The 24,351-nt window shown below is 45.5% G+C and overlaps 3 protein-coding genes and 1 pseudogene across 3 annotated transcripts; 3 read left to right on the top strand and 1 right to left on the bottom strand.

Moving 5' to 3' along the window:
* Nucleotides 1-242: 242 nt before the first annotated feature.
* Nucleotides 243-3,102, bottom strand: LOC130374831 (filamin-A-interacting protein 1-like). Its single transcript, XM_056581808.1, has 3 exons — nucleotides 3,098-3,102; nucleotides 2,288-2,771; nucleotides 243-1,067 (listed from the first exon to the last, which is right to left on the bottom strand). The coding sequence occupies exons 1-3, from the start codon at nucleotides 3,100-3,102 to the stop codon at nucleotides 891-893; spliced, it is 666 nt and encodes a 221-aa protein (XP_056437783.1). The 3' UTR covers nucleotides 243-890.
* Nucleotides 3,103-3,856: 754 nt separating this feature from the next.
* Nucleotides 3,857-6,143, top strand: LOC130374085 (E3 ubiquitin-protein ligase TRIM39-like). Its single transcript, XM_056580660.1, has 2 exons — nucleotides 3,857-3,945; nucleotides 4,054-6,143. The coding sequence occupies exon 2, from the start codon at nucleotides 4,056-4,058 to the stop codon at nucleotides 5,679-5,681; it is 1,626 nt and encodes a 541-aa protein (XP_056436635.1). The 5' UTR covers nucleotides 3,857-3,945; nucleotides 4,054-4,055; the 3' UTR covers nucleotides 5,682-6,143.
* Nucleotides 6,144-13,382: 7,239 nt separating this feature from the next.
* Nucleotides 13,383-15,554, top strand: LOC130374087 (E3 ubiquitin-protein ligase TRIM39-like). Its single transcript, XM_056580662.1, has 2 exons — nucleotides 13,383-13,503; nucleotides 13,615-15,554. The coding sequence occupies exon 2, from the start codon at nucleotides 13,617-13,619 to the stop codon at nucleotides 15,240-15,242; it is 1,626 nt and encodes a 541-aa protein (XP_056436637.1). The 5' UTR covers nucleotides 13,383-13,503; nucleotides 13,615-13,616; the 3' UTR covers nucleotides 15,243-15,554.
* Nucleotides 15,555-20,135: 4,581 nt separating this feature from the next.
* On the top strand, nucleotides 20,136-22,152 carry LOC130374086 (E3 ubiquitin-protein ligase TRIM39-like; annotated as a pseudogene).
* The last annotated feature ends 2,199 nt before the right edge of the window (nucleotides 22,153-24,351 follow it).

Below are 24,351 nucleotides of genomic sequence, written 5' to 3'. Positions count from 1 at the left end.
ATTATAACGGCCTTCTGAACCTCCTGTTAGGTAGAGTAGGCCTCTCTCTCTCTCTCTCTCTCTCTCTCTCTCTCTCTCTCTCTCTCTCTCTCTCTCTCTCTCTCTCTCTCTCTCTCTCTCTCTCTCTCTCTCTCTCTCTCTCTCTCTCTCTCTCTCTCTCTCTCTCTCTCTCTCTCTCTCTCTCTCCCCCTCCAAAGGGGCTTTGGAATGAGAAACATTTAATTGCCATGGCAAGCCCAAAATGTAGAATTAAAGATATGCATATGTGCATGCAGAGCTGTGATTATTAAATATTTAGCAAAAATTAGAAAACTGAAAGAGATTACTTATTGGACGACTGTTGTGACGGTTGCCTCTTCTCAATAAATGGCAGAAATTGTTAATCTTGCAGAATACTATACTTTATCTTTTATTGAGGTTTTCTAAAATCGAGGAATTCCAAGTAATGCCTAGAAAGTGTTACTGTAGAGATAAATATTGTTTATTATGGACAGAAACATGAGAGAGTGTACATCACACTCTCCATACACGATCATTCAGTGATTAGAATCCTCGGGAAGCAGCGGATAAATAAACACATGGTATAAATGTGAGTTATATTAAAATTTACTCTAGCTGGCCGTCCCCAACGAGAAGGCATTACAGTCAAGGCACGTGTAGTTCAGAATAACCAGTGCTTTGAGTCCTCTTAAACCATGCAAATGAGTCGACAGCTTCGCCTGCTAATTAAAATAACATCGATAAAAATCATCATTCAACAATAATATCCATAAAATAACCTGGTTTTTATTCCACTAAATGCGGTTGGCTCTAAGCCCCGCCCACTAGGCCGAGGGGTCCGGCGGACATCTTGTCGTCCGCGTGACCAGACGCTGTCGCCACGGAGATGCTCAGCTCTTCCCGCCCGACGAGGAGGCGGGGCCACACCCGGCCGACCTCCTCAGCTCGATCTTCATCAGCTGACCCTCGGAGCGCGACTCCATCCTTGTTACCGTGGCGACGGCCGCGCCCGCCTTGGCAGAGGTCTTCAGGCCCCTGGACATCGGGATCCGGGACGTGGCGCCGGCCTGGGGATCGAACACACGACACCGACCGACGGTCAGGAGGGTGACTGGCGGTGTGGTCAGGGGGAGGGCCTGGGGGCGGGGCCTGTTCACCACTCAGGACCGCGTTCAGACGACCACTGACCGATTTGAGGACAGGAGAGTCCCTCACCGGCTGAACAAGACCCAAGACTCTCCTGGTCAGAGGTCACCTGGACTCTGCAGGTGAACTCCTAGACTCCGCCCAGCAGGGCTGGCTGTGCAGAGAGGTCTCAAGCCCCTCCCCTCCGACTTGTTGTATGTTGTACATCCTGGCACTTAATGTACGCACTTATTGTGTGTTGTATTGAGCTATAGTACTTAGTTATGCAGCAGCTTATCCTAGCTATCTCTGTTGAACACGGGGAACGGGTTAACCTAGTGATTGTTGGTGATTGGCACATGGTATTATGAACATCCTTATCGTACCGACTGAGATTTATTGTTTTACTTTCTTATGACGAAAACACTTATTGTAAGTCGCTCCGGATGAAAGCGTCTGCTAAAGGTCCTAAATGTAAATGACGTAACGGTGTGCCCAGTGAAGCTCTGTCAGGGGAGCGAGTGACAGTCACTCATTCATCTGATCTACAGCGAGGACTCAACGGCCGTTCAATACGGTTCATAAACACACGGCCTGTTCAGCTCTCTGAGGCTGTACCTGGGATGAAGGGCTATAAGAATAAAATGGACTAGAATTGAACGTCATGCATGAACACATGTCAACATGAGTAGTGGGAAGAGGTCAGCTGCTCTATAGGGAACACACGCCCCTTCATACCATCAGAAACCCTTCAGACCCATCTGCCAGTAAACAGTTCAGATGAATGTGCTCTAAGAAACAAAAACGGTACCCAGTCGCGCTTGAGCCTCTCTACCAACCGGGAGAGGAACCGTCCAATCAGAGACCAGAGGGAACCAAGCGGGGGTCACAGGTCGCCCAGCGGGGGTCACAGGTCACCCAGCGGGGGTCACAGGTCACCCAGCGGGGGTCACAGGTCACCCAGCGGGGGTCACAGGTCACCCAGCGGGGGTCACAGGTCACCCAGCGGGGGTCACAGGTCACCCAGCGGGGGTCAGAGGTCACCCAGCGGGGGTCACAGGTCACCCAGCGGGGGTCACAGGTCACCCAGCGGGGGTCAGAGGTCACACAGCGGGGGTCACAGGTCACGCAGCGGGGGTCACAGGTCACGGGGGGTACTCACCGGCGGCTGCGTGGGCCGGCAGGTTGCCGAGGTGATGGGCGTGATGGTGATGCTGCTCGTCATCTTCCCCGTCGCCGTGGCGCCGGCCTGGCGAGGGGACCGGAGGACCGTCCCCGTGGAGGTCTCCCTCCCCTCGGCCACGCCCAGCGTCCGGACGCTCAGCCCCGCCCCCCCGGGCCCCTCCCCCGGGCGCGGCCCGGCGGGGCCCAGGTGGATGTGGATCCGGTTGTCCTCGGTGGTGGTGATGTTGGACTTCCTGCTGACGGAGAGGACGGAGACCGGGGAGCGGGCGCCGGGGCTCCGGTCCGGGGACGAGGCCCTGGAGACGGTCGTTATGGTGACCGGGGACTTGCAGCTCAGGTCCCCGGCGGCCCTGGGCCCCGGGGGGCCGGAGGGGGGCCGCGGCACGATGGTGATGCGGGGTCTCTGCAGGCCCGGCGTGGGGATGACGGTGGTGGTGGAGTAGAAATCCTCGGCCCGTCTCCTCCTCCTCCTCCTCCTCCTCCTCCTCCTCCTCTTCCTCCCCCTCCTCCTCCTCCTCCTCCTCCTCCTCCGTGTAGCGCGCCACGGCGTCCGTCTGCATCTCTGTCTCAGGCCTTCAGTCTGTGATGTGCTGGGCTTTCATCTCCTCACATCCCATAATAATAAGCGCTGCTCCCCTCCCAGGACCCGGTCCCGGTCCCGGTCCCGGTCCCGGTCCCGGTCTGGACCCCGACTCCTCCTCAGCTTTCACTGGTTACCTTTCAAGACGTATTCGGTCCAGCAGAAGAAGATTCAGAACATGGATAGGTATGCCTTCTCTGTTCTAACCCCATATGCTTCAGGTTACAGACTACCGACACACAACATGACACAAAGATAATCATGCCCCATAATGTGATACATATCATGTATGACAGCCTGCATTTATGACTTTTTATACTGCATTGTTATTTTATTTGATGGCGACACCATTGCTACGTTTTGTTATTGTTTCTGTGTCCGGGAGAGGGAGTCTGATTGGCTGAGCTGGTGTCCTCGTGGTCATGTGAGTGACAAGGTGATTGACAGCTGACTGATGAGTGACGCGACACCTGATCAATCATTAGCGGGAAAAAAGAAACTTAATCCGGGGTTTAAACCTCGTCAACTGTTAGAACGTTACTTTGGACGAGACAATTAGTTATTCATTAACTCCTTCTTCTTCTTTCATGTGATTGTGCGGCCGTGCGGGTGCACATCAGGGAGAGTTCCTACAGCAGCGTAGCGCCAATAATCAGCTTTTTGCTCTCTGTCTGTGTTTGTTGAAAATTGTATCGGGGTTGGATAGAATGTATTCGGGGAAGCCCCGGAAACCCGGGTCGCTTAACTCCAGAAAGAAGAGAAAGAAGAGAACACACATCAACGCATTTGAAGAGGCCAACGCAGCGCATGAATGCATTGCAGCCAAGTGTCGTGGGGGCGGAGCCAGGGGTTAGGGGAGGAGCCAGGGGTTAGGGGAGGAGCCAGGGGTTAGGGGAGGAGCCTGGGGTTTGGGGAGGAGGGGAGAGGACGTCATGCTGACGAAACGAAACTGAAGGTGGAGATCAACCGAAGCAACCGACCTGGGACAGTGCGCTCGTTCAGGAGAAAAATAAAACGCATTTTGAAACACGCTGACGGACTGAAACAGCATCAAGGTCAGTAAAGAAGAACAACTTTGAGGGAAGTTAAAACCTCTCTTCCCATAATGGAATGACAAGAATAATGGTATTGCTCAATACATAAACCTTGTTGTCTGTGTCTAGGAATGGCCTCTGCTAACACTTCCTGGTCTGAAGAGAACTTTTCATGTTCCATCTGTCTGGATGTGTTCAGCAGCCCAGTTTCCACACCATGTGGACACAACTTCTGCAGAACCTGTATTACTAAGTTCTGGGATGAACAAGTCAAGTACAAATGTCCCGTTTGCAACGAGCTTTTCAACACAAGACCTGATTTACGGGTCAATATCCTAATTTCAGAGATGGTTGATCGGATTGGAACTTCGCTACGAGTAAAAGAGCAGCCTTGTGTTGAACCAGGAGAAGTTCCCTGTGACGTCTGTACTGGGACCCAGCTGAAGGCCGTGAAGTCCTGCCTAGTGTGTCTTACCTCTTACTGCCAAACCCACCTGGAGCCACACCATAGAGTCGCAGGCCTGAAGAAACATCGGCTGGTCGAGCCTATGGACCGTCTGGACGACAGGATGTGTAAGAAACACGACAGACTTCTGGAGCTCTTCTGCCAGACTGAACAGGTGTGTGTGTGTCAGTTCTGCACAGAGACAGACCACAAGTCACATCCTGTTATTCCTCTAAAGGAGGAATATGAAGTGAAGACGGCCCAGCTGGGGAAGATAGAGGCTGAAGTTAAGCAGTTGATCCAGGAGAGACAAAAAAATATTCAGGATATTAAAGACACAGTTAAACGCTTTAAAGCAGACGCAGACAGAGAGATAGCCGATGGTGTGCAGGTCCTCACTGCTCTGAAGCGCCGCATTGAAAAGTGCCAGGATGATCTCAACCAAATGGTGAAAGAGAAACTGAAATCCACAGAGAAACAAGCTGAAGACCTCATCAAAGAGCTGGAGCAGGAAATAGAAGATCTGACCAATAGAAGCTCAGAGGTGAAGCAGCTCTCACACACTGAAGACCACCTCCACTTCCTCCAGACCTTCAGATCCCTGAAGGATCCTCCACCCACCAGGGACTGGACCACGGTGGAGGTCCGTCCTCCGTCATACGTAGGGACCTTGAGGAGATCCATGGATCAGCTGCAGGAGACACTGAACATGGTGATGAAGAAGCTGCATGATGCTGAACTGAAGAGGGTCCAGCAGTATGAAGTAGATGTGACTCTGGATCCTGATACAGCTCATCCCAAGTTCATCCTGTCTGAGGATGGGAAACAGGTACATGATGGAGGTGTAGAGAAGAGACTCCCAGACAACCCTAAGAGATTTACAGGGTGGGGAGGGGTTCTCACGAGGCAGAGATTCTCCTCAGGGAGATTTTACTTTGAGGTCCAGGTTAAAGACAAGACTTATTGGTGGTTAGGAGTGGTCAGAGAGTCCATTGACAGAAAAGGTGGGTCCAGCGGGACCCCTGAGACGGGTTACTGGACTCTTCTCTACAGCAAGGATGAGTTTGCATTTAAAGATGACCCTTGTGTCCGTCTCCCTCTGAGACCTGGGCTCCAGAAGGTGGGGGTGTTTGTTGATTATGATGAGGGTCTGCTCTCCTTCTATGATGTGGAAGCCAGGGTTCATCTCTACTCTGCTACTGGCTGCACCTTCAGTGAGCCTCTCTATCCATTCCTCAGCCCAGGTCCCCCTGTTTATGTAGGTAACAACTACGCCCCCCTCATCATCTTACCTGTCAATCAAACAGACTAGGATTTTTGTTTGGTAATAAAATAATCAAACTGTATTCATATCTTACTTTTCACTGTCATTTAACAATGAATAATTCATTAAGCCATTAAAACTGTTTACTATAAAAATATATATATAACCCATTATAACCTATAAGACTACACTATAATGTTCAATGTCTTTTATTGGAATGTTTTTTTATATTTTTAATTGATGAAAAAATAAATGTATTAGATAAGGTGAAACATTGATTTTGAAAACATTATCATTAGTTGATTTCACCAAATAATAGTATTTGTTTATTTTTTTAATCATGTTTGACAACACAATACAATGTTTGTAAACTTGAGATTTGAATAAAAATGGGCTAAAAATAGAATGGAGACATCTTCTGTGGAATAGTTACATTATCAGTACGATATATATTCAGTGGAATAGGTACATTCTCAGTACAATATGTATTCAGTGGAATAGGTATATTCTCAGTACAATATGTATTCAGTGGAATAGGTATGTTCTCAGTACAATATGTATTCAGTGGAATAGGTACATTCTTAGTATAATCTGTATTCAGTAGAATAGATACATTATCAGAACAATATGTATTCATTTGAATAGGTACATTATCAGTACAATATGTATTCATTTGAATAGGTACATTATCAGTACAATATGTATTCAGTGGAATAGGTACATTCTCAGTACAATATATATTCAGTGGAATAGGTACATTCTCAGTACAATATGTATTCAGTGGAATAGGTACATTCTCAGTACAATATATATTCAGCGGAATAGGTACATTATCAGTACAAAATGTATTAGGTACATTCTCAGTATGTATTCAGTGGAATAGATACAAACTCAGTTTAATATGTGTTCAGTGGAATAGGTACATTCTCAGTATGTGCTCCGTGGAATAGGTACATTCACAGTATGTACTCAGTGGAATAGGTACATTTTCAGTAGAATAGGTACATCCTCAGTACATTATGTATTCAGTTGATTGGAAACATTCTCAGTACAATATGTATTCAGTGGAATAGGTACCTTCTCAGAGGAATAGGTACAATCTCAGTAAAATGTGTATTCAATAGAATAGGTACTTTATCATTGGGATAAAACAAAAACAACTACGTTGCTTAAAAACCCTTTTACACATGATGGGATTCAAGGAAAGATTAAAATCCCATAATAACTGCACACGTTTGTAGCTGATGAGCCAGTAAATTACTTTTAATGTCCACCCTACATAACCCAACAAGTGCAACACACCGATACAAAGCTCACAGTGACTATGTGTAAAGATTCCCCCAATGTGTGTGAGTACCGTGACTTTGTCTTGTCAGCTCCCCTCTCCATCCTCTCCTCTTAGTTTCTCCTCTCTCCTTCCTCTCTCTTCTCTTCCTCCTCTCTCCTATCTCTCCTCTCCTTTCTAGCTCATCCAGGATTGTGTTTATCATTGTTACGCATTAAAATGATGTGTGTTCAAACTGCAACGGTAAGCATATTTAGATTTGTTTAGTCAAATATTGTTCAGCACATGTCAGCGTGGGAGTGTGTGTGGAGGACGGCCGGTTGAAGCAGCCTCACCTGCTGAGTCTGATTGGACTCTGGGGCTTGGTGAGGGACACACCTGTTGCTCATTGAGTAATCAGTGCTCACAGGTTAAACCAGCCGTTTAGGGCGTGGTCACACCACAATGAGGTGCTTTCAGTGTCAAAGATTTTGGCACATCGCTAAAATTTGTAAGGAAAAGAGGGGGTGTGCGAAATGCTCAGGGGATCATGAGTATGGGAAGTGTGAGGGGGCCAAGTTAAAGTGTTGTAGTTGTGGGGGTGAACATGTCGTCACTTTGGAGGCTGTGAAATAATGAAAGAGGAAGTTGCAGTTCAGAAGGTTAAAGTGTTGGACTAAGGGACCTATGCAGAGGCAGTGAAAGTGGTAAAACAGAGGCAAGGTGCTAAGAGTCAGGGAATGGTAGCAGCCTGGGGGGCGGAAGGGAAGTGACAAGGGAGTCGGTGGGAGAGCAGCACGATGGAACAAAGTGTGGGGAGATGAGAAGCAGGTGGGGATGTTTGTGGCAGCAGTGATGAACTCCACTAGAGACTCCGCATCAAAGACAACGAGCATACAGACGATGGCTAAGGCAGCCAAGGATTATTTGGGGATGGAAGGGTTCAAATGGGAGGCTTTGGTAGCCGAGATAAATACACAGAGTAGTCAGGAGCCGGTGAGAAGACATCATAACCATGGTGAGAACCCTACAGTGGAACGCTAGGAGCTGGGTGGCTAATGGCCGGGAGGTTAAATATGTTTTAAGAGAAATGAAAGGAAAACCACAAGTAATACGCATTCAAGAAACGTTTTTGAAACCAGTGTTAGATTTAGTTATTTATGGATATGTAGGTATAAGGAGAGACAGGAGTGAAGGTGAAGGGGCTGGTGGAGGGTGTGTAACATTTATTAAGCGAGGTATATCATACAGGGTATTAGAAATAGGAACGGAACAAGAGTGCAGAGTGGTGGAGGTATGGGAGGGGGAGAGGAGTCTGTTGGTGTTAATTACTATAATCCATGTCAAAGGTTAGAGAATGATAAGATAGTTAGGATTAAAGGTATAGAAAGACACAGGATAATATGGTGTGCAGACTTCAATGCTCATAACACAATGTGGGGAGGGAATCACACAGACACGAATGGAAAAGGGATTGAAGAGTTAATGGAGGACAAGAATCTTGTTTGTTTGAATGATGGGAGGGGGACAAGGATGGATATAAGAACAAGTAATGAGTCCGTGTTGGATCTGACGTTGGTGTCAGTAAGTTTGGCAGAGATCAGTAACTGGGAGGTTTTGACAGGTAAATCTTTAGGTAGTGACCACTATGTGTTACTTTGTTCAGTAGGAGGAAGAGGAGAAGTGAATGTTGGAAATGGAAGTCAGAAATGGGTGTATAGTAAAGCAGAATGGGGTACATTTAAGTTGGTAAGAGAAGAAGTAATGGTTTCAGTTGATACTAGTGGAGATATAGATACAGTAAATAACAGTGTTACATCAGCAATTATTGCTGCAGCAAGTAAATCCATTCCAAGAAGTAAAAACAGAAGGGATAGGAAGTTAGTTCCTTGGTGGACAGAGGAGGGTTCCAAGGCAGTTAAAGCCCGAAACAAAGCATTTAAGAAAGTTAAAAGAGCATAATACAAAGTCTGGAGTATCAGAGGGCACAGGCCCTGGTAAAGAGAGGTACAAAGAGAACACAGAGGGTAAGCTGGAGACAGTTTAGTGGTAAGATAGGAAGAACTACACCGGTAGGAGAAGTGTGGGGAATGATGAGGAAGATGGGAGGAGATAGAAGAGAGTGGGAGTACCCAGTGATTACCTTAGAGGAGCAAACTGCAATATGTGATAAAGATAAGGCTGATTTGATGGCCAAACCTTTTGCTGAGGTGCATAGTGTTGATCAGTTGACAGTGGAAGGGAGAAGGAGAAGAGAAGTTACTTTGAGTAATTATCCTGATGTGCTAGTTAGGAGAGTAGATACTAGAGAAAATAGATGATGGAGTTACAATGGCAGAGCTTGTGAGAGCAATTAAAAAAGCTGAGCCCTCAGCTCCAGGGGGAGATCAGGTGAGCTATGTAACGTTCAAACATCTGGGAGAAAGAGGAATGGTAAAATTGTTAGAACTATATAATAGAGTATGGGTGGAGGGAAAGTTACCAAGTGTATGGAAGGAAGCGGTGGTGATTCAGATAGGAAACCAGGGAAAGATCCAGGTACACCTTCTAGTTATAGGCCAATAGCGTTAACGTCGAACATGTAAAATAATGGAGAGATTGGTGACAGAAAGGTTAACGTATGAGCTTGAGAAGAAAGGGTTGTTGACAAAGTGGTCAAAGTGGTTTCAGAAAAGGGAGACACACAATGGATGCAGTGGTAAGGCTTGAAGATGAGATACGGAAAGCACAGGCAAACACAGAGTCAGTGGTGGTAGTGTTTTTTGATATTGAAAAAGCATATGACATGATGTGGAAGGAAGGTTTGTGAATTAAGTTGTACAAGATGGGAGTAGGTGGAAGGGTTTTTAACTGGATAAAGAATTTTTTGTTTGACAGGAAAATACAAGTCCGGATTGGATCTGAAATGTCAAATAAGTATCTGGTGGGGAATGGCACTCCCCAAGGAAGTGTAATTAGTCCTTTATTGTTTATAATCATGATAAATGATGTTTTTTCAAAGGTTCCAGAGGATATAGGAAGTTCCCTGTTTGCAGACGATGGGGCTTTGTGGAAAAGGGGAAGAAATGTGATGCATTTTATTAGTAAAGTCCAGTCTGCAGTTGATGGGGTGACAGAGTGGGGATTTGACTGGGGTGCAGATTTTCAGTAGAGAAAACTCAAACCGTATTTTTCACAAGGAAAATAATTGAGGATGGGATGAAATTGAGGATGTATGGGAAAGAGTTGGATCATTTAAATATTTGGGAGTTATTTTTGATTCTAGGGTAACCTGGGCAGACCATATTAGGAAGATAGAGGATAAATGCAAAAAGGTAATGAATGTGATGAGATGTTTGACTGGTAGGGATTGGGGAGCGAGCTGTTCAGCTTTAAAGACCATATATGTAGCTATGATTAGATCTGTGTTTGATGATGGGTGTATAGTGTATGGGTCAGCCGCAGTGTCTCTCTTGAGACAGCTGGACGTGATCCAGGCTAAGGCATTAAGGGTATGCAGTGGGGCTTTAAACCATCACCAGTGGACGTGATCCAGGCTAAGGCATTAAGGGTATGCAGCGGGGCTTTAAATCATCACCAGTGCCTGCCCTGCAGGTAGACATGGGGGACATGCCACTGGAGTTGAGAAGGAAACAATTGATGGGGAACTATTGGGCTAATCGGCGAGGGCACAGTGAGTCTCACCCCACAAAAGGAGTGTTGAAAGAGTGCTGGGTTTATGGGAAGTGTGAGAGGAATCCTTTTGGTCGGGTGGGGAATGATATAGCGAAAGAGTTTGGTGTGGGTGAATTGAAGCTTAGTCCAGCAGTGGTATATCCAATAATGCCGCCATGGAGGATGGTGTGGCCAGAGGTGGACTGGTGTGTGTTGGATATAAAGAAGAGAGAGAGAGGACAGATAGACCTGGCTAGTGTTTTTAATATACATCTTCTTATAGAGTACAGTGAGTATGTTCATGTTTTTACAGATGGGGCCAAACAACCTGAAACAGGAGTGACAGGGTTTGGAGTAGCTGTTCCATCAAAAAGATTAGAGTTTAATAGAAGAACATCAGATAATTTAAGCGTGTATACAGTGGAGATGTTGGGGGTGCTGGTCGCTTTAAAATGGGTGGAATCAAGTACAGTGGAAAAAATTGTGATCTGTACAGATTCAGCATCAGTTTTGGCAAGTATGCGGTCGTTTTACTCAAGTAGTCGCCAAGGTTTGTTATATGAAGTTCTACAGTCGATTACGAGAATCGTTCAGCAGGGGAGGCAAATACATTTTTTATGGGTTCCAGCTCATGTAGGGGTGAAGGGAAATGAGAAAGCCGATAAGATGGCGAAGAAGGCATTGGAGAAGGAAAAAGTAGAAATGAATATCAGTTTAAGTAAGGCAGAAGTTAAAAGCCTGATATGGGGAAAAGTTAACAAAATGTGGCAAGACAAATGGGACAGTGAGGAGAAAGGGAGATATTTATATAATATTAAAAAAAGTGTTAATGTTAAAATAAGGTGTAGTGGTCAGAGGAAGGATGAACAAATTTTGATAAGGTTAAGGTTGGGGCACAGTGCACTAAATAAAACAATGAATTTGATAGGAAAACACCCCACTGGATTATGTGAGGGGTGCCAGGTAGAGGAGACAGTGGAACATGTTTTAATGAACTGTAGTGGTTATGGGATGGAGGGAAAGTATGAAAAATCAATTGAGAGAATTGGGTATGCAGGAGTATACTTTGGAAAATATTTTAAGATTAGTGAAGAGGAATTGTATAAAAGTATTGTTTGGCTTTTTGAGAGAGACAGGGTTATATGATAGGATATAGAGTAGAAAGAAGATGTGAAGGAGTGAGTGTTTGGATATTTTTGTTTTGATTCATTAACTGGATCAGAAGAGGGCGGTAATGCACCAAGTTGTGGATTGCCAACCGCCGTAAAACCCCAAGAAGAAGAAGAAACTGAATCCGGGCGGGGTTTAAACCTCGTCAACTGACGAGACAATTAGTTATTCATTAACTCCTTCCTCTTTCATGTGATTGTGTGCTTGCGCATCGGAGAGAGTTCCTACAGCCGCGTAGCGCCAATAAACAGCTTTTGGCTCTCTGTCTGTGTTTGTTGATAATCGGATCAGGGTTGAAAGTATTTGGGGAAGCATCAACACCGATGAATCCAAGTTCCAGTCGCAAGTCGCCACTATCACCACAATGTCTCTTGTTGTTGTTATGGGGACAGGACGAGAGGACCCAAACGCTTGACAGGGAGGCAGAGACGGGGTGGAAAGGAAATGGGGTTTATTGGAACAAGGGGTAACGACAAGCCGGGGCTAGGCAAGCGGTGGTCAGGCAGGCGAGGGTTCAGTAACAGACGGGCAGTGAGACAGGCAGGGGCTCGGCGGTAGGCGTGTAGTCAGGCAGGCGAGGATTCGGCAACGGGTAAACAGGGTGACGGACGGAGAACTTCAGAAGAGGGAAAAGGGTTACTGGAGGACAGGGAAAACGGACTGGATTTAGTTTAACGCTGGTAGGACCGATACTGACTGAGGTGTAGTAAACGAAGAACTGGCACCGGGCGGCTGAAGTAGGGGACGGCGATTGCAGAATGCAGACAAGTGTGTTGAGAGAGTGAGGACCAGTTGCGCCAAGCGGCCACTAGATGGGGATGTTTGACCGGTTAGCAGGACATGGCTTGTTTTGCACCGGCTCTCTTTTAACTCCAGAAAGAAGAGAACACACATCAACGCATTTGAAGAGGCCAACACAGGTAGTCATTTAGTAAGTCAGGTTCTTTTTTGTCCCCAAGGGGATAATTGTTCTCACACAGTAAAGTCAAGTTGGTTTCAGGGCAGCATACATTTGAAGAGACAGAACACAGTGTAGCAACACTGTAGCACACAGATATCAAATAAATTATTTCCCCACATATACAACAGATAAACCCTCTTCCCACAAATTCCACAGAAAAACATGTAGACAGAAATAAACATGACATGAACCATATACAGTGATGAAAAATCTACATATTTTTGTTCACTGCTATGATAGCTGAGGGGACTAAACTTTTTTTTTTGGGCTTTTCTCCAGTTCATTACCCTATATCTGTGGAAAGATGGGAGTAATTTGAAGAATTGGCTAAGGGAATGGTCAGGGACACCGACTATTGCACGTGCCAGGCGTGCTATAGCAAGCTCATTTGCCTCTGACAGGCTGGGGGAGGGTGATTATCTTGGATGCACCCTTGCCGGGATGCCATCCGGCCCCGGGGCCTTGCCAATTTTGCACCTGGCCAGCTGTGGCTGTACACCCTCCTGAGTGAAGGGTGGGTGCTGGGGTTCTACCAGCGCCTTCACAGGAGGCGGTGTAGTCCTGGGTGTCAAACCGGTTGAAGAACCTGTTCAGGGAGTTAGCAAAGTGCATGAACGCAGTGCAGCCATGTGTCGTGTGGGAGGAGCCAGGGGTTAGGGGAGGAGCCAGGGGTTAGGAGAGGAGGGGAGAGGACGTCAGGTAGAGGAAACGAAACTTAAGGTTCAGATCAACCAAAGCACCCGACGTGGAAGCAGTTCTCTCGGTCAGGAGAAAAATAAAACGCATTTTGAAATACGCTGACGGACAGAAACTACATCAAGGTGAGTAAAGAAGAACAACTTTGAGAGATGTTAAAAACACTACTGCCGTTATGGAATTCAAAAAATTATAATGGGATTGCTCAATACATAAACCTCGTTGTCTGTGTCTAGGAATGGCCTCTGCTAACACCTCCTGGTCTGAAGAGAACTTTTCATGTTCCATCTGTCTGGATGTGTTCAGCAGCCCAGTTTCCACACCATGTGGACACAACTTCTGCAGAACCTGTATTACTAAGTTCTGGGATGAACAAGTCAAGTACAAGTGTCCCGTTTGCAACGAGCTTTTAAACACAAGACCTGATTTACGGGTCAATATCCTAATTTCAGAGATGATGTATTGGTTTGGAACGTCCCGACGAGTAAAAGAGCAGCCTTGTGTTGAACCAGCAGAAGTTCCCTGTGACGTCTGTACTGGGACCCAGCTGAAGGCCGTGAAGTCCTGCCTAGTTTGTCTTATCTCTTACTGCCAACCCCACCTGGAGCCACACCATAGAGTCGCAGGCCTGAAGAAACATCGGCTGGTCGAGCCTATGGACCGTCTGGACGACAGGATGTGTAAGAAACACGACCGACTTCTGGAGCTCTTCTGCCAGACTGAACAGATGTGTGTGTGTCAGTTCTGCACAGAGACAGACCACAAGTCCCATCCTGTTATACCTCTAAAGGAGGAATATGAAGTGAAGACGGCCCAGCTGGGGAAGATAGAGGCTGAAGTTAAGCAGTTGATCCAGGAGAGAAAAAAAAATATTCAGGAGATTAAAGACACAGTTAAACGCAGCAAAGCAGACGCAGACAGAGAGATAGCTGATGGTGTGCAGGTCCTCACTGCTCTGATGCGCTGCATTGAAAAGTGCCAGGATGATCTCAACCAAATGGTGAAAGAGAAACTGAAATCCACAGAGAAACAAGCTGAAGACCTCATCAAAGAGCTGGAGCAGGAAATAGAAGATCTGACCAATAGAAGCTCAGAGGTGAAGCAGCTCTCACAGACTAAAGACCACCTCCACTTCCTCCAGGCCTTCAGATCCCTGAAGGATCGTACACCCCCCAGGGACTGGACCACGGTGGAGGTCCGTCCTCCGTCATACGTAGGGACCTTGAGGAGATCCCTGGATCAGCTGGAGGAGACACTGAACATGGAGATGAAGAAGCTGCGTGACGCTGAACTGAAGAGGGTCCAGCAGTATGAAGTAGATGTGACTCTGGATCCTGATACAGCTAATCCCAGGCTCACCCTGTCTGAGGATGGGAAACAAGTAGATGATGGAGGTGTAGGGAAGAGACTCCCAGACAACCCTAAGAGATTTACAGACTATACATGCGTTCTCACGAGGCAGAGCTTCTCCTCAGGGAGATTTTACTTTGAGGTCCAGGTTAAAGACAAGACTGTATGGTGGTTAGGAGTGGTCAGAGAGTCCATCAACAGAAAAGGTCTGACAGATCGGACCCCTGAGACGGGTTGCTGGACTCTTCTCTACTACCAGGATGTGTTGGTATTTAGTGATAACCCTTCTGTCCATCTCCCTCTGAGAGCTGAGCTCCAGAAGGTGGGGGTGTTTGTTGATTATGATGAGTGTCTGGTCTCCTTCTATGATGTGGAAGCCAGGGTTCATCTCTACTCTGCTACTGGCTGTGCCTTCAGTGAGCCTCTCTATCCATTCCTCGCCCCAGGTCCCTGTGATTATGAAGGTAACAACTCTGCCCCCCTCATCATCTCACCTGTCAATCAAACGGACTAGGACCTTTGTTTGGTGATAAAATAATCAAACATCCAAAACAACTAATGTTGTTTCCTGAATTAGAATCTCTACTATTTGAGGTCTGAGAGAACTGTATTCATATCTTACTTTTCACTGTCATCTAAGGAGTAATTCATTAAGCCACTAACACTGTACTATAAAAAATATAACCCATTATAACCTATAAGGCTACACTACTGTCTTTTATCTGAATGTTTTTTTATATTTTTAATTGATGAAAAAGGAAATGTTTTGATGACATCATTAGTTGATTTCACCAAATAGTAATATTTGTTTGTTTTTTTAATCATGTTTGCCAACACAATACAATGTTTGTAAACTTTTGAGATTTCAATAAAAATGTACTAAAAGTAGAATGAGGACATCTTCTGTGGAATAGTTACATTCTCAGTACAATATGTATTCAGTGGAATAGGTACATTCTCAGTACAATATGTATTCAGTAGAAAAGGTACATTCTCAGCATGTATTCAGTGGAATAGGTACATTATCAGTACAATATATATTCAGTGGAATAGGTACATTCCCAGTTCAATATATATTCAGTGGAATAGGTACATTCTCAGTACAATATGTATTCAGTAGAAAAAGGTACATTATCAGTAAAAAATGTATTCAGTAGAATATGTACATTATCAGTACAATATGTATTCAGTGGAGTAGGTACATTCTCAGTATGTATTCAGTGGAATAGGTACAAACTCAGTATTCAGTGGAATAGGTACATTCTCAGCATGTATTCAGTGGAATAGGTACATTATCAGGACAATATATATTCAGTGGAATAGGTACATTCCCAGTTCAATATATATTCAGTTGAATAGGTACGTTCTCAGTTCAGTATGTATTCAGTGGAATAGGTGCATTCTCAGAGGATTAGGTTCAATCTCAGTAAAATGTGTATTCAATAGAATAGGTACTTTATCATTGGGATAAAACAAAAACAACTACGTAGCATAAAAACCCTTTTACACATGATGGGATTCAAGGAAAGATTAAAATCCCATAATAACTGCACACGTTTGTAGCTGATGAGCCAGTAAATGAATTTTAATGTCCACCTTACGTAACCCAACAAGTGTAACACACAGATACAAAACTCACAGTGACTATACGTAAAGATTCCCCCGATATTTGTGAGTATCTTGACTTTGTCTTGTCAGCTCTCCTCTCCATCCTCTCCTCTTAGTTTCTCCTCTCTCCTTCCTCTCTCTTCTCTTCCTCCTCTCTCCTATCTCTCCTCTCCTTTCTAGCTCATCCAGGATTGTGTTTATCATTGTTACGCATCAAAATGATGTGTGTTCAAACTGCAACGGTAAACATATGTTGATTTGTTTAGTCAAATATTGTTCGGCACATGTCAGCGTGGGAGTGTGTGTGGAGGACGGCTGGTTGAAGCAGCCTCACCTGCTGAGTCTGATTGGACTCTGGGGCTTGGTGAGGGACACACCTGTTGCTCATTGAGTAATCAGCACCAGGGTTCGTTTGGAAGCGAACCGAGACCACCTCTCCGGCTGGGTCTCGGACCGGCTGGTTGGTCCGCCCCAGAGTTCGATGGTTTGTATTCTCACCAGCCCAAAAGGTCCGCACCAGCGATTGTTTTGGTTTGGTTCGAACCAAACAAGGCAGGTGTGAATACGCCCTTAAAGAACCCTTTGTTCTGCCCTCTACCCCCAGCGCCTTGCCAGGGTCGACAGATAGTATAAACTCCTCTCCATCAAACCACGCAGACGAAAAGTTGCAGTTCACTCTTTATGGTGAGGAGAAGTAGGGTAAAACTAAGAAATGAAAGTACAACATTTCAGTAGGCTACGAGAATAACAGAATGCTGTAAAATTAGTTTAGCTACTAAGTTAGCTTGCTAACGTAAGAATATCCATCCATTTAATTTGTTTACAAAGTTTCCTTAATCTCATTATACATCAAATCATCTTAACATATCATTGTTAAGGAGTGCGAGCACCATGCTTTCCGATCAAGTGAATGTAGTGTAATGGAGTCCAAGGCATACAGTAGGCTACATATCAGAACGTATTTCATAACAATACCAAAGTTCGCCAGTAGATGGCATCACAGGACCATCAATAAACATAAAAGACTGAATTACACAGGGGAAACAGAGATGTAACGGAACACCCTTTATACACAAGTATTACTGCAAGGCCATGGCCAGCGGCCAACAGTGGAAACCCGGTCAGCAGTGCTGCTCATGTAACTCTTAGCACACACAACGTTAATGAAAGTGTATTAATTTAAGCACCAGATTCCTGATGGGACCCCCGACGTGAACAACAAATATTTATTGTAGTACCTTCGTTGACGCAAATAAACTCTTCCTATACATTAAAGTTCCCATGGAATGCTACTTTATGAATGCTTTTATATAACTGTAAGTGGGCCCCTAATACAGTACTATCAGACGTTCACGAAATTCAGCCGTGGTGCAGAATTACAGCCACCACGAGCCAGTCCCACAACGAGCTGTCCACAAACGTGCCGTTTATTAGAGGCGGGTCCAGGAGGAGGGGGGGTGGTGTGGCCCTGAGCCGCTTGCAGCCACGGTACCATGCGCTCTGTTTACAGTGGATGTACCGCAATGGCGAGGCGCACACAGCCTTTAGCCGTGTTCTGTAAATATTCTAGAACACTCCGTGAGTCCTGGAGCTCTATATGTAAATAATATCATACGATACATAGATATCTATATCCACTGCCACAACAATCTGAAGTAGACTGAACCGCGACATGGAGGAGAAAGGGATTGTTGTAGGCGATTGTCTCCGGCAGTAGACAATCGCCTACAACAATCCCTTTCTCCTCCTTGTCGCGGTTCATGTGCTTCAGTGAGTCAAAGCCAAAGTTCTTTTCCGTCAATTCCTTCTCAACCATGGCTGAGATAACCCCCACTACGTGTCTCTTTGTGGAAATACCAGAGACGTCAGAGAACCCGACGTGTTATGCACCATAACACCAACAGCAGAACGGTTATCCAAATAAAAAAGAAGTGTACATCACTTCTTGGTTATGTGTACAAGCGTTTCTTCTGTGAACAAGCGTTACAGTGTGTGTACGTACACACACACACACACACACACACACACACACACACACACACACACACACACACACACACACACACACACACACACACACACACACACACACACACACACACACACACACACACACACACACACACACACACACACGTGGTGCTCGCATGGTCGTAGCTCATTGTCTCATTGGCGGGCCAAATTCTCTGGGCGGGCGAGGCAGAGAAAAGGGAGGTAACTTGGCCCCTTATGACGACATATGGGGCCAAGTTCGTAATCGGAGCGTCTGAGTCTTCATTTCTCAAAGGCAGAGCAGGATACCTAGAGCTCGTTTTACACCGAGCGCCGTTCCTAGCCGCTGGGGGACCATAGGCAGGCTAGAGGAACTCATATTAACGTGAGAAACCTCATAAAGTGAAATGTTCCTGCCATGGGACCTTTGAAACAAAGTGGCAGGGGTATATTTCCCGTTCACTTGCCGTGATCTTTTCAAGGATGAGGCTTCAGTTGAGGTTACCGTTTCTTCAAGTCAGGTAGAAAGCAGCGTCTGGCAAGCGGCTACAGGGGGTGTAGCTATCTGCACCGGGAGATTCAACCCTAGTCTGGTGAGCCGCTCCAGTGGTCCACCGATGGAGGGAGTGTGTGTGTGTTCATCAGGGGCTCCTCCTCTGGTAGGAGCTGTGTGTCCACAGCTTGGACTGAGAGCGGTCTGCCCCATCTGGTGGTACGATGACGATGATGATATCTTGGTGATGTTCTGCGTGTTCCAGCAGGCCGGGCCTCTGTGTTGCGTTGTATTGTATTATAGTACCTAACTGTGTAGCAACTGCAGTAGCTGCTATCATGGCTGTAACACGGGGAATGGGTTAGCCTAGCGATTGTTGCACTTACACTTGGTTCTATGAACATCCTTACTGTACCGACAGCGATATATTGTTGCACTTCTTATGACAAATGTACTTATTGTGAGTCGCTTTGGATAAAAGAGTCTGCTAAAGGCCCTGAATGTAAATGATGTCGTGGGATCCGGCCCTGTAACTGTTTGACCTTTGGTAAAGGCGCAAGGTACCATGTCTCGACGTAGGCAACCCTGGGCTCAGCAGATTACGCAAATGAGTTATGTGTTAGATCATTTGCACGTCTCAGTAATATTCAGGACTCCTATCACTATAGGAGGGGGGGGGGGGGTCCAAGGTTTGGTTGCTATCAGCCTGTGGCCATGACGGGTGGGGCTCAGTTTCATAATCTATTCGGCCCGTTGTCAAGGGTCACGCCAACTCTCGAAGTGAAACTACAAAAGTTTGTAGAATATCTTAACACACTCCGTGGACTGGTTTATTTCACAGACTGTTAAACCACACACACACACACACACACACACACACACACACACACACACACACACACACACACTCTCACTTTGCTCTCTGTTTGTTTCTGTCTGTTTCTGTTTAATTTGATCGGGGTTGGATAAAAAGTATTCGGGGAAGCCACGGGAACCCAGATAGATCAACACTGATGAATCCCGGTCACAGTCGCAATTCACCACTAAATCAACACAATGTATGACGTGTTCCTCAGGGTCTCATTTAGGTCAACACAGAAGAGGAGAACATACATCAAGGCATTTGAAGAACCTCACGCAGTGCATGAATTCAGCCGAGGTCACAGTGGGAAAGTTGAAGCGGTATGTCAGTGAACTTTGTCCGTGGGGGCGGAGCCAGGAGTTAGGGGAGGAGCCAGGTGTTAGGGGAGGAGCCAGGAGTTAGGGGAGGAGAGGAGAGGACGTCATGTTGAGGAAACAAAACGTTCAGAGAAACCAAACCCACCTGACGTGGAAGCAGTATTCTCGTTCGGGAGAAAAATAAGACCCATTTCGGAACAGATTGTCTGGCAGAAAGGAACAACAACAAGGTGAGTAAAACAGCACAACGTTCAGACCTCTCTTCCCATTATGGAATGACAAGAATAATGGTATTGCTCAATACATAAACCTTGTCGTCTGTGTCTAGGAATGGCCTCTGCTAACACTTCCTGGTCTGAAGAGTACTTTTCATGTTCCATCTGTCTGGATGTGTTCAGCAGCCCAGTTTCCACACCATGTGGACACAACTTTTGCAGAACCTGCATTACTAAGTTCTGGGATGAACAAGTCCAGTACAAATGTCCCGTTTGCAACGAGCTTTTCAACACAAGACCTGATTTACGGGTCAATATCCTAATTTCAGAGATGGTTGATCGGTTTGGAACGTCCCTACGAGTAAAAGAGCAGCCTTGTGTTGAACCAGCAGACGTTCCCTGTGACGTCTGTACAGGGACCCAGCTGAAGGCCGTGAAGTCCTGCCTAGTGTGTCTTATCTCTTACTGCCAAACCCACCTGGAGCCACACCATAGAGTCGCAGGCCTGAAGAAACATCGGCTGGTCGAGCCTATGGACCGTCTGGACGACAGGATGTGTAAGAAACACGACCGACTTCTGGAGCTCTTCTGCAAGACTGAACAGGTGTGTGTGTGTCAGTTCTGCACAGAGACAGACCACAAGTCCCATCCTGTTGTACCTCTCAAGGAGGAATATGAAGTGAAGACGGCCCAGCTGGGGAAGATAGAGGCTGAAGTTAAGCAGTTGATCCAGGAGAGACAAAAAAATATTCAGAAGATTAAAGACACAGTTAAACGCAGCAAAGCAGACGCAGACAGAGAGATAGCTGATGGTGTGCAGGTCCTCACTGCTCTGATGCGCCGCATTGAAAAGTGCCAGGATGATCTCAACCAAATGGTGAAAGAGAAACTGAAATCCACAGAGAAACAAGCTGAAGACCTCATCAAAGAGCTGGAGCAGAAAATAGAAGATCTGACCAATAGAAGCTCAGAGGTGAAGCAGCTCTCACACACTGAAGACCACCTCCACTTCCTCCAGGCCTTCAGATCCCTGAAGGATCCTCCACCCACCAGGGACTGGACCACGGTGGAGGTCCGTCCTCCGTCATACGTAGGGACCTTGAGGAGATCCCTGGATCAGCTGGAGGAGACACTGAACATGGAGATGAAGAAGCTGCGTGATGCTGAACTGAAGAGGGTCCAGCAGTATGAAGTAGATGTGACTCTGGATCCTGATACAGCTAATTCCCAGGTTCATCCTGTCTGAGGATGGGAAACAAGTACATGATGGAGGTGTAGAGAAGAGACTCCCAGACAATCCTAAGAGATTTACACGGTGGGGAGGGGTTCTCATGAGGCAGAAGTTCTCCTCAGGGAGATTTTACTTTGAGGTCCAGGTTAAAGACAAGACTGGATGGCGTTTAGGAGTGGTCAGAGAGTCCATCGACAGAAAAGGTCTGACAGATCGGACCCCTGAGACGGGTTGCTGGACTCTTCACTACTACAAGAATGGGTTGGTATTTATTGATATCCCTGCTGTCCGTGTCCCTCTGAGAGCTGAGCTCCAGAAGGTGGGGGTGTTTGTTGATTATGATGAGGGTCTGGTCTCCTTCTATGATGTGGAAGCCAGGGTGCATCTCTACTCTGCTACTGGCTGCATCTTCAGTGAGCCTCTCTATCCAATCCTCGAACCAGGTCCCCGTGATTATAAAGGTAACAACTCTGCCCCCCTGATCATCTCACCTGTCAATCAAACAGACTAGGACCTTTGTTTGGTGATAAAATAATCAAACAACCAAAACAACTAATGTTGTTTCCTGAATTAGAATCTCTACTATGTGAGGTCTCAGAGAAATTTATTCTTATCTTGCTTTTCACTGTCATCTAAGGAGTAATTCATTAAGCCACTAACACTGTACTATAAAAAATGTAACCCATTATAACCTACTACACTATAATGTTCAATGTCTTTTATCTGAATGTTTTTTTATATTTTTAATTAATGAAAAAATAAATGTATTAGATAAGGTGAAACATTGATTTTGATAACATTATCATTAGTTGATTCAACCAAATAGTAATATTCGTTTATTATTTTTCGAATCATTAGATTAGATTAGATTAGGCTTTATTGATCCTTTTGGGATGACTCCCTCAAGGAAATTGATTGTCCAGTAGCTTACAGAAAGAAACACAATATTAAATTATATACCATATAAGATAAACAATAAACTCATGTATCATGTTTGACAACACAATACAATGTTTGTAAACTTTTGAGATTTGAATAAAAATGTACTAAAAGTAGAATGGGGACATCTTCTGTGTGATAGTTACATTCTCAGTACAATATATATTCAGTGGAATAGGTACATTCTCAGTACAATATGTATTCAGTGGAATAGGTACATTCTCAGTACAATATATATATTCAGTGGAATAGGTACATTCTCAGTACAATATATATTCAGTGGAATAGGTACATTCTCAGTTCAATATATATTCAGTGGAATAGGTACATTCTCAGTATGTACTCAGTGGAATAGGTACAAACTCAGTATGTACTCAGTGGAATAGGTACATTTTCAGTAGAATGGGTACATCCTTTGTACCTATTCCACTGAATACATATTGTACTTTCTCAGTACAATATGTATTCAGTGGAATAGGTACATTCTCAGTACAATATGTATTCAGTTGAATAGGTACATTCTCAGCACAATATGTATTCAGTGGAAAAGGTGCATTCTCAGAGGAATAGGTACAATCTCAGTAAAATGTGTATTCAATAGAATAGGTACTTTATCATTGGGATAAAACAAAAACAACTATGTTGCATAAAAAACCCTTTTACACATGATGGGATTCAAGGAAAGATTAAAATCCCATAATAACTGCACACGTTTGGAGCTGATGAGCCAGTAAATTACTTTTAATGTCCACCTTACAACAACCCAGCAAGTGTAACACACCGATACAAAGCTCACAGTGACTATACGTAAAGATTCCCCCAATGTGTGTGAGTACCGTGACTTTGTCTTGTCAGCTCTCCTCTCCATCCTCTCCTCTTAGTCTCTCCTCTCTCCTTCCTCTCTCTTCTCTTCCTCCTCTCTCCTATCTCTCCTCTCCTTTCTAGCTCATCCAGGATTGTGTTTATCATTGTTACGCATCACAATGATGTGTGTTCAAACTGCAACGGTAAGCATATGTTGATTTGTTTAGTCAAATATTGTTCAGCACATGTCAGCGTGGGAGTGTGTGTGGAGGACGGCTGGTTGAAGCAGCCTCACCTGCTGAGTCTGATTGGACTCTGGGGCTTGGTGAGGGACACACCTGTTGCTCAATGAGTAATCAGTGCTCACAGGTTAAACCAGCCGTTTAGGGCGTGGTCACACCACAATGAGGTGCTTTCAGTGTCAAAGATTTGGGCACATTTCTAAAATCTGTAAGGAAATGAGGAGGTGTGTGAAATGCTCAGGGGATCATGAGTATGGGAAGTGTGAGGGGGCCAAGTTAAAGTGTTGTAGTTGTGGGGGTGAACATGTCGTCACTTTGGAGGCTGTGAAATAATGAAAGAGGAAGTTGCAGTTCAGAAGGTTAAAGTGTTGGACAAAGGGACCTATGCAGGAGCAGTGAAGGCGGTAAAACAGAGGCAAGGTGCTAAGAGTCAGGGAATGGTAGCAGCCTGGGGGGCGGAAGGGAAGTGACAAGGGAGTCGGTGGGAGAGCAGCACGATGGAACAAAGTGTGGGGAGATGAGAAGCAGGTGGGGATGTTTGTGGCAGCAGTGATGAACTCCACTAGAGACTCCACATCAAAGACAACGAGCATACAGACGATGGCTAAGGCAGCCAAAGGTTATTTGGGGATGGAAGGGTTAAAATGGGAGGCTTTGGTAGCCGAGATAAATACACAGAGTAGTCAGGAGCCGGTGAGAAGACATCATAACCATGGTGAGAACCCTACAGTGGAATGCTAGGAGCTGGGAGGCAAATGGCCGGGAGGTTAAATATGTTTTCAGAGAAATGAAAGAAAAACCACAAGTAATACGCATTCAAGAAACGTTTTTGAAACCAGTGTTAGATTGAGTTATTTATGGATATGTAGGAATAAGAAGAGACAGGAGTGAAGGTGAAGGGGCTGGTGGAGGGTGGGTAA

This window comes from Gadus chalcogrammus, chromosome 21, assembly GCF_026213295.1.
Source record: "Gadus chalcogrammus isolate NIFS_2021 chromosome 21, NIFS_Gcha_1.0, whole genome shotgun sequence".
NCBI classification, from domain to species: Eukaryota; Metazoa; Chordata; class Actinopteri; order Gadiformes; family Gadidae; genus Gadus; species Gadus chalcogrammus.
Note: the sequence above shows the minus strand (reverse complement) of the source record. Positions and strands in the feature narration are given on the sequence as shown.

Excerpts from the sequence above, each read along its gene's own strand:
- LOC130374831 (XM_056581808.1), bottom strand. Across the intron at positions 1,068-2,287 it reads GCCGGCCCACGCAGCCGCCG|GCCGGCGCCACGTCCCGGAT; the intron begins GTGAGTACCCCC and ends TTCGATCCCCAG.
- LOC130374085 (XM_056580660.1), top strand. The coding sequence starts at position 4,056 with ATGGCCTCTGCTAACACTTCCTGGTCTGAAGAGAACTTTTCATGTTCC.
- LOC130374087 (XM_056580662.1), top strand. The coding sequence starts at position 13,617 with ATGGCCTCTGCTAACACCTCCTGGTCTGAAGAGAACTTTTCATGTTCC.